Source organism: Fukomys damarensis, unplaced genomic scaffold (assembly GCF_012274545.1).
Source record: "Fukomys damarensis isolate Sample0158 unplaced genomic scaffold, DMR_v1.0_HiC HiC_scaffold_37, whole genome shotgun sequence".
In the NCBI taxonomy this organism is placed as follows: Eukaryota; Metazoa; Chordata; class Mammalia; order Rodentia; family Bathyergidae; genus Fukomys; species Fukomys damarensis.
In genome coordinates this window covers 56,317,067-56,330,804 of record NW_022900949.1, presented here as the reverse complement: position 1 = coordinate 56,330,804, position 13,738 = coordinate 56,317,067, and the positions used below count along the sequence as shown (strand labels likewise).

Below are 13,738 nucleotides of genomic sequence, written 5' to 3'. Positions count from 1 at the left end.
CTCTAATTTAACAGTTCCCAAGCTTACAGCCAGTCTGAAAGGAACACAAATCTGTTTTGTATATACAAATAAATCCTCGTATACTGCATGCCATTCTCAGCCTGCCAGTTTCATCTGGCTGCTCCAGAAAATATCATTCAATAGCATATTAGTTAACCTGCATGCAGGCAATGGGGCATTCTGATCATTGAAATGTTCTTGAGCGATTAACCTGAATTTTGCAGACAAACTGCTGAGGCAAGAGAATTTTTGCCTGGAGGTTGTGCCACTGTGTTTCTCTCTTCCAGATGATCACAGCTTCTTTGCTTCATCCCTCCAGCACTCAGGAGTACTTTAAATGTTCAACTTGCTCTACTCCCAAGGAAGCCTCATAAAAATATAGATCAACACTTGTGACTCTGATCATCTTATAAAGGAGAATAAACTTGGAAGGAAAATGAAAATCTTCACACATTTAAAATAGTTGTGTAACCTTCAAGAGTTCTTGAAAAGAGTTTTGTTTTAAAAAGTATAACTCAGAAATATTTATTCACCTGTTTTATTTCCTTGGTAACAAATAATTATGAAATGCTTCCTAGATGTGAGGCATTTCTGCAAAAACTTTACAAATGTTAATTTATTTAGCTCACATACCACCTTGTTATTAGGTATCACATTATAAAGAGGAAACTGAAACACAGATAGCTTAAATAGCCTTCCAACTCAAGGGAGTTGCATTGTTAATCCAGGCATTTGGCCCTGAGTGTCCCCTCTTTTAAAACCACTCCAGAAAATGTATGTAACAGAAAGAACCTAGACCATGAGCTGAAATAACTTGCTTTTATCTTCACTGATTCCATTTTCATACATTAAAAGTCAGGCCTGGAGCCACCATCACTCCAGTGCCTGGAAGGTAGCCTGGGCCCTGATCCACCCCTGGAAGTATAGCCACGCCCTATCCCACCCAGAGGTACCATTGCTCCAGTGCCAGGAAGGTAGCTGCGTGGGCACTCCTGAACCCCCATAACTCTCCTTAACACCGCCCCCTGCAGGCACTCTCAGACCTCCTGATTGTGCTAGTCTTTGGGCCTACTCTGCAGAGGCAGACATGGTCATAAAGGGTATTTTTCTGAATTCCCAATGTTGAACATCTTTAAAGAAAGGGTGCAGGAAACCTGTAGTAGAACAGTGTGGAGTTCAATGGTTCAAAAGTCTTGGGAACTCAATCTGGGCCTTGCAGCCCAAGGTCAGTCTGCATCATTGGGATTAGCCATAAGTTAACTGAGATCAGGGGTCTTGCCTCCTAGTTCTGTCTGAGCCCCCATCCTAAATGGTAATTATTCTTTATTGAAAAGTTTGTTGACTGCAGACATGTTTTGGACTGCTTCTTGATTTCAATTTAATTCACATGGTTTAAGAGTGATACACTAGTGACTACCACAGGTGGTCAGTTTCCAAGTTGTGCTTGATCATATTGTGTTGCTGATTATATCAGTTGGGATAAAGGATTGTGGTGGATTTGATGAGCTGTTTTCTCTGATGTTATGAAGATAAGAATGTCTGCAGGTCGTTACAGACCCAGAAGCTAGGGCACAACTATATCAGGAAGATTTGGGTGATAACCCAGAGATTAAACCAAGGACAGCCCGACAACAAAAATACAAATGAGAAAACACTTAAGCAAGACACAGAGACAGATTTCCAGTTCACCAATGGCAAACAGTAGGACAAATGAGGATGAGAAGGCCAATAGTGAACCATCAGGACACCCTGAACTCAAAGCACAGGAAGTAACAAAACAGATCAATCAGGCTCTAGAAAAATTCAAAACAGAAATAATTTTCCAGATAACCATAGAGATGGTGAGCAAAAGGAAAGTCATGATTCGAGACTCTAGAGCAGAAACTGACAAAAAAATAGATGAGCTCAGGACCATGATAGAAGCCATGAAGGCCCAGCATAAGAAAGAAATGGAAACAATAAATGCCCAACATAGGAAAGAAATGGAATCCATAAAACATATTCAAACAGATATCCAGAAGATTAAACACTCCATTGAAAGTGTATTCAACAGAATAAAAGAATGCAAAGATAGACTCTCAGATATAGAAGATAAGATGGCAGTCAGTGACCATGAAAAGAGAGGTCTCTTAAAAACAGTTGGGCATCATGAGAAATCAATCCAACCACTCCTAGATGATGCAAAGAAGAATAGTGTAAGACTGACAGAAATCCATGAAGTAGCAGGAGAAAATGCAAATGACTTAAAACTGTTCACAGAATTAATGACAGAAAATTTCCCAAACAGAGGGGAAGAATTGGACATTCAGATAACTGAGGCATATAGGACCCCAACTAGCCACAATAAAAAAAAAAATCTACACCTAGACATATAATAATCAAGATCCCAGAAACCCAACAGAAGAACAAAATATTACAAGCAGTAAGAGAAAAGAAACAAATCACATGCAAAGGAAAGCCCATCTGAATCATAGCAGACTTTTCAACACAAACCCTTAGGTCAACGAGAGCGTGGAGTGAGATATTTCAAGTCCTAAAAGAAAAACAACCTCCAACCTAGACTGATGTATCCTACAAAACTCTCTTTCAAAATGGATGGGGAAATAAGATACTTCCATGAGAGAGAGCACCTGAGAAAGTACATGAATACCAAACCAGCACTACAAGCAATTCTAAACAAGATCCTAGAAAAAGACAATGAAGGCAACAACACCATGAGGCCCAACAGAGCAAATCAAATAGGCAAGGCAAGAAACTAAAAGGAGAAGGTGAAAAAGTAAAAAGAGTCCACAAAAGCCCAATAACATGACAATAATAAGTCAGTACATAACAGTTATAACCATCAATGTCAATGGCCTCAACTCACTAATCAAGAGAAATACACTGGCAAAATGGAATAAGAAGCAAAATCCAACAATATGTTATATACAAGAAACACACCTAGTGCAAAAAGAAGCCCATACACTGAAAGTGAAAGGATGGAAAATAATTCTCCATGTGACAGGAACCGAGAAAAAAGCAGGGGTAGCAATCTTATTTGCAGAGAAAGTAAATTTCCAGTTTGGTGGCCTGCCTTACAAGTGCAAGGACCCGAGTTCAATCCCCAGTGCCAAAAAAAAAAAAAAAAAAAAAACCCAAGGTAAATTTCAAACCAAAACTGATTATAGTATTTTTGATGTAGGATAGTACTGTATCATACCTCTGTGAATGTAAAATACCTTGTACCTGCTTTATGATACATAGAAGGGACCGTGCTTTATCAGAGATATTTTTAATGATATTACTCTAGAACGTTCTCTTTCCAGATGATGATTAAGATGCTAATAATAAAAAATGGTGCCTCAGTTTGTAATAGCTAAAACTTGGAAACAGCCTATCTGCTCATCAGTTGGAAACTGGATAAAGAAGATGTGGTTTTTCTATAAAATGGAATACTACTCAGCCATAAAGAACGATAAAGTGGATTCATTCATAGGTAAATGGATACATTTTGAGGATATACTCCTAAGTGAAATAAATAAGTCACACATATGCAAATACCAAATAGTTTTTCTGGTGTGAAAACTAAAATAGTACTCAAGATCCTAATGGGACAATTAGCAATGTGAAATAGGAAGAAAAGGACCAAAGGTGTAGGGACAATGAGAACGATAGGGAAAGGGGAACAAGGGAAAAGGAAAAAAATATGAGAAAATGTGAAAATCGAATTAAAGTGTTTGAAGGTGGGGAGGGGAGGAGGGCGTGAAGGGAGCGGGGGGACAAGGGGAAAAAATGAGAACCAAGACCTGGCACGTAAAGGTACAAGATCCCAGTAATGAATGTAATTGTACTGTCTACCTAGAATGTACTAATAAATTCAATTTAAAAGAAAAAAAAATGGTTCCAGGTACCACAATAGCAACAGAACTTTGCTGTTTTCTGGGTATTATTCTTTTCTTCATTTTTAGGGAGCGGGGGGACAAGGGGAAAAAATGAGAACCAAGACCTGGCACGTAAAGGTACAAGATCCCAGTAATGAATGTAATTGTACTGTCTACCTAGAATGTACTAATAAATTCAATTTAAAAGAAAAAAAAATGGTTCCAGGTACCACAATAGCAACAGAACTTTGCTGTTTTCTGGGTATTATTCTTTTCTTCATTTTTCTAATGTTGAGTTGGCATTGTACAGAAATTTACAGCTATATTGGTCTAGAAGTGTTAATTTTTTTCCCATTTGTACAGGGATAACACACTGTATTAAATATGCAAGGGCATGTCTACCTGGGTTTAATTACAGAAACTAATAAAATGTTCTCTAAATAATGAAAATAAAAGAATAAGATAAGACTACAAGAGCAAGAAGCAATTTAAATATGTTCAGGGACCATTTTCATCTTCAGAATTAAGGATTATTTTAATCTTACATCATTACCTTTTCTCTTTTACTTTCCTTTTTAGTTTTATGTTAGGATTCCCTATTTTTAATGTTCATACAGATATTTCTTTAACTGAAATACCGAATAGTTTCTCTGGTGTGAAAAACTATAATAGTACACTAGATCCTATTGAGATAATTAATAATGTGAAATAGGAAGTAAAGGGCTAAAGGTGTAGGGAAAGTGGGAAGGGTGGGGGAAAGGTAATAAGGGAGAGGAAAAAATATGAGAAATTGAAAAATGGAAATAAAGTGTTTGTAAATGGGGAGGCAGGAAGGGGTGAAGGGAGGGCAGGGACAAGGGGAAAAAATGAGAATCAAGACCTATTATGTAAGGGTACAGGATCCCAATAATGAATGTAACTGTATTGTATACCTCGATTGTACCAATAAACTCAATAAAAAGAAAAAATCATAAAAAAATGTCAGATTTCAGGAGCTGAAAAATGAAGTCAAAATACTCATGCTTCTAGCCAAAAGCAGTTACAAAATTTCTAGACCCAAAGGAAGATATTTTAAGAGCCTAAAATAAATTATAAAACATGAAATCTGGTAGAGTTAATACAAGGTATACAATTTTTCTAAAACCCTGAAATGTGAGATAGTGAGAGGAAGTCACCAATTAATGAGCCACTATTAATTAGGAGTCCTTAGGCTTTCTTAGTTATATAGCAAAAATCCTAGAATTCATGTCTTCCTTTCCTGTTACTCCTACCACTTAATCTACCAACTGCCCATTCTGTCTCCATGAATCTGGAAGCTGCCCTCTTCTCCCCATACCACCTAGATTATGCAGTAGTCACTCAAATGGTCTCTTAGAGCATAAATCGAATACTTTCACATACCTGCTCTAAGTTTGTGTTGGTTTCTTTTCCTCTTGAAATCACCTTCTAGCACCTTCCAGTCTCACCTTCCTTTACTTCAGCCTCATCTCCCCACAGTCCTGCCTTTGCATGCTCTGCCCAGATATTCTGTCCTTCTTTGACATCCTCAGACACACACAGGTACTTCCTACCTATGATCTCTGCATGTATTAGTCTGTCTCATCTCGTCCCATCGTTTCTCTTGTTTGGCCCTCTTTTCTGCTTTGCCATCTTAGTTCACGTGTCACCTCCTTGGGGAGCCCTCACTGACTGCCATACCTAAACCTAAACCCCTTCTATCTCTGTCACATCCCTTTGATCATTTCCTTCATAGTACTTGCCATGACTCAGAATGGTTATTCATCAGTTTAATTAGTAGGTAGTTAATTAGTTGGTTTCATCTGTGTTCACACTGTCAGGAAGGTTTCAGAGGGCAGAAGCTTGGTCTTGGTCACCACTCTGTCTCGGTGTCTAACACAGATCCTGGCACGAGGAGTTTCTTTTTTACTATTATGCAAAAAAATGATTTTTTCACACTTGATAGGGTCCAGTCATTTTTAGATAATGATACTAATATACACTGTCAAAAGTCACATTTAGGGCCGGGGATTTAGCTCACCTGTTTAGTGGCCTGCCTTGCAAGTGCAAGGACCCAAGTTCGACTCCAGTACCCCCCCAAAAATAAGTCCCATTTAGCAACATATATTGTTTACAACCCTACTAACAAAATCCTCTCAAGTACAGCAAGCTATTGGGAATGTAAATCTTAAATCATTCCTGTTGGCTAAAGAGGAGGCAGACTCTCTGTTTTTTACAATTTGCAGTATGCTGTAGTATATAGAAATATAGGAAGGCTTTGGAGACAATAACCTGGATCTAGAATCCCAGCTCTATCAATTACTAGCTGCCTGATGTTGACAAGCCAAAATCTCTCTGAGTCTCTGTTTGCTCCTGTGTAAAATAGATTTATGCACCATTTGATCTCTAATGCTTAATATGCAGCCTGGAATGATGAGCCAATGGAATGCATGAGTTCTTTCTCTCTTTTTTTTCCTGTAAGGACTAATGAAATGCAACATTTAGAGTTTTTAGTGGTGTGCCTCGGGAAAGTAGGCACATGGGCACTAAGGAAACATTTTTTCCTTTCTTCTTGCTGACCTCCTTTTTCTTAGGTGTTTGGGCATAGGTAGTACCTATAGTATATACCTTGCTTTTTTATATATGTATATAAGCCATGCAAAAGCTTGAGAAAGCTGAGGAATTATTCTTACACGTAGGGCTTTCCAGGCACTCTCTCCAGTCAGTGAATATACTACAAAATGTATTCTCCATGGCCAAGTACTGAACTAGTTATTATGTGAAGAAACATACCAAGGTATGGACAAGTTCCTAGTTAGAGAAGTTCACCTTTTAGTAGAACAAACTAGACTAACATGGGTGAAACCATCTTTAAGAAAGCATAAGGCCTTAAAACTTGAAAACAGCCCATTTGCCCATCAGTTGGAGACTGGATAAAGAAGTGGTTTTTCTATAGAATGGAATACTACTCAGCTATAAAGAATGAGAAATTAGAGTCATTCATAGGAAAATGGATGCATAATAAGGATATGCTCCTAAGTAAAATAAATAAGTCACACTTGTAAATACTGAATAGTTTCTCTGGTGTGAAAAACTATAATGGTACATAAGATCCTTATGATATAATCGACAATGTTAAATAGGAAGAAAAGGGCTAAAGTTGTAGCAGAAGTGGGAAGGGTAGAGGAAAAGTAATAAGGGAAAAGAAAAAATATGAGAAAATGAAAAAATGGAAATGCAGTATTCGTAAATAGGGAAGGGAGGAGGGGGTGAAGGGAGGGCAGGGACAAGGTGAAAAAATGAGAACCAAGACCTGTCATGTAAAGGTACAAGATCCTGATAATTAATGTAACTGTACTGTATACCTAAAATGTACCAATAAACTCAATGAGAGGGGAAAAAAAGCATAAGGCCTGATTAAGAGCAAGACTGGGTAGAAAAATCAGTTCTCCTTCCTTCTGTATGTAGAACATCATGTTAAATGCTCAGAGGTGGGTGCATGTGGCAAGCTATATTTTAGAAATCTGGCCCTAGCCTCATTTCTCCAAAAGGGAGGACCTGTGTAGACTCTAGGATCCTTGGCTGGTGGGCCCAGGAATTGTCACCTACTGAAAATTAGCCAGTACATGGCCATGACAGTGCCTAAGGAGCCCCAATTCTTGGTATGAAAGGATGAACTAGGCCTGTCGCATCCCACTTTGTATGGATGGATGACATTGGAAGAGCAATTAAATCAAGAGATACCATAAGAGTGAGATCACAATGACCAGAGAGAGAGCTGAAAATAAAGCAGATGCCTCAAGGTTGAGGGCTTAGATGACTCATCAGGGTGCCCAGTGGTACAAAGCAGTGTGTCATCATTAATGGGTCATAATTTGGTTTATGAAAGGGGACCAGGCTGAATTAGGTGTCTTTTACTTCCTCTACCTTCCCTTTCTCAAATATTAATTAGATGAGCAAAGTTGATGGGTCAATATGGGGAAGTGAGAAGAGAGCCTCTGACAATGCCCACCTAGAAAAAAGAGGCTTTTCTTAATTTTTATTTGAATAATACTTTCCTGAGATGTGGGCAATAATAATTTATTTCATTCATTTCTTTCCAACTGAACAAGTATATATTAGACAAGAGCTATGTACTTGGAAGGGATTGAGGCTATACAGAATTCACTAAGGCACCATTGTGATCCTTGATACGCTACTAATTTGATAGGGGAAATGATCAAACACAAATCAATAAACATAGAAAATAGGTCATGAAACAGATGCTACAAGGATGGCCCAACATATTGAAGAAACACAGAAGAGAATATGGTTAGTTTGGTATGGGAGATCAAGCATATTTCACAGGAAAATTACTTGAGATCCAGCTTCAGAGAGGAGTAAGACTGAAGGCGTACAGGGGAGGAAAGTACAAATTATATCTGTGAAACCCATACATGTGAATGATTTGATGAGTGCTTTAATGGTGAGAAGGTCTCAGTGGCAAAATAATAAATGTGTGTAAGAAAGGTGGAGGAGAGAGGAATAAGAAAGATAACAGGGCCAGGGATTTAGCTCAGTGGTTCGGTGGCCTGCCTCTCAAGCGCAAGGACCCGAGTTCGATACCCGGTACCAAAAAAAAAAAAAAAAAAAAAAAAAAAAAAAAAAGAAAGATAACAGGTACAGATAAGCAGAGAAAGGCAAAATCAGTTTTGAAGATTAAATGAATTGTTATTTTCAGACTATCAAGCAATACAGCAGATACTGGATTCAAGAATTTATAAAACTCATTTCATTTGTACTGCATACCAAGTCATATATGTTTTTTGGTCAACTTGTTTTAAAATTTAAATAAAAAGCAAAAAAAAAATACTAGAAAAATCTATTTGCATTTTCATATGTGTTTTCCACAATCTGGAAAATATTTTAAATTTTGGGGTAGGGAAATTGGAGAAAACTAAATCCAAATTGTTATAATTTTTCTTGTTTAGGGAAAGCTGTAAATAAAATCTTCTGAGGCAAAACAACTGAGCACTACCAATTTCCTATATTAGAAACAAAATGTAATGAAAACGTTTCAAGTATGAGGAATTAATACTCAAAAGAAAAAAAATTTTAGCAATAAGATAAAAATTATAAATTTTACATTTAAAATATTACTTTACATTATACTGCACTTTTGAATTTCTAAATCTTCATTTTCTCCCATTTTAATCTCTAATTTAATAGTGTTTACATGCCTCATACAAAATTACTATAACTTTTTTTAACAATACATTTTAATGACCTAAAGGAACATATTTCTAACGGCTCTTTTCTCTTTTCTGGCAGATGACATTTGACCCAGAAATCTTCTTCAATGTTTTATTGCCACCAATTATATTTCATGCAGGATATAGCCTAAAGAAGGTAAATATATGAAACTATTTTCTTTTGTCTTTAAGTGGAGAGTTTACCAATATTGAAGAAAACATAATTATTTTATAGATCTGCTATTTAGTTTAAAAAAAAAAAGATCATCATCTTAGTATCCTAACATAGAATACTTCTAAGCTCGCTTGGCCCAACACACAGGCCATTGGCCACATGCAGCTCTTGAACCCTTGAAATGTGGCTGCTCTGAACTGAGATTCTTTAAGTGTAAAATATACACCAGATTTTAAAGAGTTGGCACTTTAAAAAAGAGCGTAAACTGTCACAATGATGTTTTATTTTAATATCTTGTATAACTGACAGTATTTTAGAATTGACAGTATTTTAGATATACTGATTTAAACAAAACTATCAAAATTCATTTCAGCTTTTTAAAATTTGTTTTAATATGGCTACCAGAAAAATTTTAATTGACATATGTGGCTTGCATTTCATTTCTACCTGGCAGTGTTGTTCTAGGTGGTAACTGAAGAGTTTATTTATTAGTTAACATTGTGTCTATCCATCTGGATATAAATTCAAGAATGCTATTGTTGTCATAGAGAGAAAGCTCAGTTGTGCAGTTGCTACATAGCCATGGCCTGACCTTGTACATTTCATAGATTATTAACTCATATGCAAGTTTAAGTGCAGGCATTCCTCAAGCTGAACAATGAGGCTCTGGCCTGTAGATTTCTGAGAGAAGAATTAATTCATCGGCTTTCCTGCTGCCCACCACCCTCCACCCAGGGATTCCTAGGGCTCTCCTGTCTTTGGACTGTCATTTCCGGGAGCCAGGCAGCTTCTGCGTGACAGACCTGATGTTTTTTGTGTGTGCTCCAGGCTCCCTCTTGCTGTCAGTACTGAATTCCTAAATCTCACTAAAGAAGTGGAAAGAAGTTTTCCTAAGCAAGCATTTAAGAGATTTAGAAGGCTTCATTTATTTAGCTCATCTTTTCCCATCTCCAGCCCATTACTAGGCATCATTTTGTTTTTGATTCATTAATCACTCAGGTTTTTTGAATTTGTTTGCATGAAATTTAGAAAACATAAAAGAGAATCCAGTGACCTAATAAAAGCCAAAAGGCAACTTACACCAAATAGTATTTTTTAAAATGTGAGAGATATTATATTTACAACAGAAGTTATTGAAAACCGTTTTCTCTATTAATTGTCCCAGAGACCTTGATAGACATTGCCCCAGTGCCTTCCCTTCCTCTCAGGTTTAGCTAATTGGGGCAGCTGTTTCATCCCTATTTTGTCATCTTCTAGGTAGGGTTTTCTTTTGTTCCCGTCTCTTGCAGAGAAATCACTTAGTCTCTATGGGCACAGCAAGGTCAGCAGTGAGGCTCCAAAAGCAAAATTTGGCTAAATGGTAATAGACAAGAAAGCCTGTGAAAAGCATGCAGTTATTTTTTATTTCCTGTTACACTAAGAAATGCAGATATATTCACATGAAATTTTTTTTTTCTCCCCAGAAACACTTTTTTCAAAACTTAGGATCTATTTTAACATATGCCTTCTTGGGAACTGCCATCTCCTGTATCATCATAGGGTAAGTGACATTCAGAGTTCAAAGTGAAATTCCAGGTGACTGAGGGGTCAGTGATCTGCAGGAGGGATCTCAAACTTCCTGTACTCATGCTGGCTGGACCAATTATCTGTATTTTCAGTATATTGCATCTGGAATTTTTGTTTTGTTTTCCCCTTTGTTTTGTTTCCATGGTGGGAACGAAGCCTGGTCCTTCTGAGTACTAATCAAGCACTCTACCACCACGGAGCTGCTTCCCCAACCCTACTATTTCACATCTTTACACATTTTGTCCAACTCAATTCCAAAGTTTACATGTCTTCTCAGAAACACAAGCTTTAAATCAAAGCAAACTGCGATTAGATCGTGGGATTTTCTCTGTGGACTTTGGACTTCTGATTTATAGAAGGTGGATCACTTGGCTTGAGTTGTGTGAAGCATATTGTGTTATTTGTTAGCTTGAATAATGCACTGCATTATTTTTCCCTTCACCTTTGTAAGACCCTATCTATATTTGACAGGAGTATAATAGTAACTATATGTCAAAGGTTTTCTTTCTAAAGGCAAGTTAATAAGAGAGCAGTCTGAAACAGATATGTCCAGATATCAGCAGAGCTTTTTAATGTTGGGATGGCTTTTTGGTTGATACACTGTAGAATGTGGATGTTATTTCTTCAGTATATTTTATTGGTTATGCTTCTAGGTCCTAACTCAAACTGTAGAGACTCTAGCTGGCAGCTTATCAAAAAGCAAAATGCGATCCAAAATGGTTAAGCCTGTCCAATTCACTTATAATCCTATCCAATACATTAAAGATCCAGTGCAAAAAGAATGTTCACCGGCAATGCCTGTGATGATATAGATGTCTTAAATTGTCAGATAAGGCCAACACTACCCTTGATTTTTACTGTTTAAGTGTTGGCATCCTCCACACTACAGAAGTGGGCTGTGGCCTATAGGTTTATAGCTGTTTTAACCCTGAACAAGAAATGGATGCTGAAAACACACACTAGTGACAACCTCAGCCCTTTTCCTCTTCATTGTTGAGGGTGTGCTGATGGAAGACCGAGGAGATGTCACTACTCAAACAGAAAGTAGGGAGATTGATTCTGTGTTAAAGGTTCTGCAAATCTTTGTTGAATAAAGACTAGAACAACTTGAGCTGCATAACTTGAAAATATTCAGCACGTTCAAGACAGAGAGTAAGTTAAAGATTTTAGCACTTGAAGGCGGAGGCTTACAAGAAATAAAGGAAGAGTACTGGCAAGTCCAGTCATTTTAAATATGATATAGTAAGGAACAAGAATGTATTTATATGGTGTTAATCTTGGTTTACAATTTCAGAACCTTTAATTGAGAGGGGAATACTTAAATTCAGATCAAACTGATACCTGATACTTTTCTAATTTGGTGACTCCCCCTTTATATGAGATATACCAAAACCTTAGGAAATAACTGGTTATATTTTTATAAGCAATTGTGATAATAACAACCACAAACATTTATTGGTTACTCTATATATACCATGCCCTTTTTAAAAAGTTGTTTAAATAGATTACCCATTTAATCCTTAAAATAATACTATTAAGCCATTATTTATTAACCTTATTAAATAAATGAGACAACTAAGTTAAAGGGAGAATGACTCAGTGGGAAGATGAAGAGCTGGGATTAGTAACTAAGTAGTTTGGCTCCACAGTCATATTTTTAATACCCCCCAAAAAATCCTGCTTTACCTCTGTGTTAAATATTATTACTAAAATCAATCAATCAAATTTACTGTGACACATGTTTCTTCATTAACCTAGTAGGTATTATCATAGATGTGGAAGAATTTTATCTGGGAATTTTGTTGCTAGCTAGCATGGGTCCTTGCTTTAATAGAATAGAAATTAAAACTAAAGCACAAATTTACAGAAAAAAGAAGCTTTAATTTGGAAGTTAGAGGGAAAATAAGAAAGAACTCTAGTTTATATAGCTAGAAAGGGTATATTCTGACACGGGGGTTTGAATTGGCCTTGTAGGTGGCCCTTTTAAGGATTATCTGGTGGGCTGAGGTCAGGTTGATCATTATCTCAGTCCTAGTGCTATAGCTTTGGAATCCTGTTGGCAGCCAGGTGGTTGTGTTCCCAGGAAGGGATTGTCTCTGTCTGTGGTGGTCTCAGTCATGTGGGGCTCAGCCATTCCTGGAATCCAGGTGATCACAGGTTTGGGACAATTGCTGGAGACATCTCAGCATACCTAAAGGTCCCTGTGAACCTCTTATTTTGGTGTCATTGGTCTTGGAAAGGGATGAGATCATATAAATTCAGGGCTAATAAATTCTTCCAGGCTAGCTTCTAGAGAAAAATGATGAACGTGCCCCTATGCAGAGCTGAGAAATTTAACTCAAGATTTACAGTAACAAAGGGTACAGAATGAAGGTCAAGCTTTGTTCTGCTTTTAGTTACCTTCTAGGCATCTGTAGGCCCAGTGAAGGATCATAGCAAAAATGGATTTTAAGTACTTGACTGTCCCAGAAGAAAACACAAATCATATGTTTAATGAGTAGCAGGTAAGAGCCCAGGTTGCTGCCTGTTCCCCATCTCTATCTATGGTGACCCTTGACCACATCATGACCGTGTCAATTCCACTCATAAAATATTCACATTTTTAAGGAGAGAAGAGATGTCTGAATTTATGCAGATACACTTTTTCTCATGGACAGATGAAACTTTATTTTTTAAAAAAAGCACTTCAAGTAAATTAAATGGTGTAACTGTCAAGTGTTCAAATTGTGAAGAAATAGTTGAAAACCTAGAGAGACTATAAGCTGTAGTCTTCTAACCTCATTCTTTGCCCAGTGTCGAAAACCTACACATCGGGCCGGGGATTTAGCTCAGCGGTTCGGTGGCCTGCCTTGCAAGCACAAGCACCTGAGTTCAATCCAGGGTACCAAAAAAAAAAAAAAAAAAAAAAC

The 13,738-nt window shown here is 37.2% G+C and overlaps 1 protein-coding gene across 10 annotated transcripts in view; it reads left to right on the top strand.

Moving 5' to 3' along the window:
- Positions 1 to 13,738, top strand: part of Slc9a9 (solute carrier family 9 member A9) — a 671,333-nt gene that overhangs the window by 144,878 nt on the left and 512,717 nt on the right. For 9 of the 10 annotated variants that reach the window (XM_010608158.3, XM_010608160.3, XM_010608159.3 and 6 more), the window contains 2 exons: positions 9,168 to 9,245; positions 10,727 to 10,803. In XM_010608158.3, the coding sequence (XP_010606460.1) occupies positions 9,168 to 9,245; positions 10,727 to 10,803 (155 nt within the window). Of the gene's footprint in view, positions 1 to 3,457; positions 3,476 to 9,167; positions 9,246 to 10,726; positions 10,804 to 13,738 lie in introns of those variants that run through there. The other variant, XM_010608163.1, reaches the window with a different exon arrangement.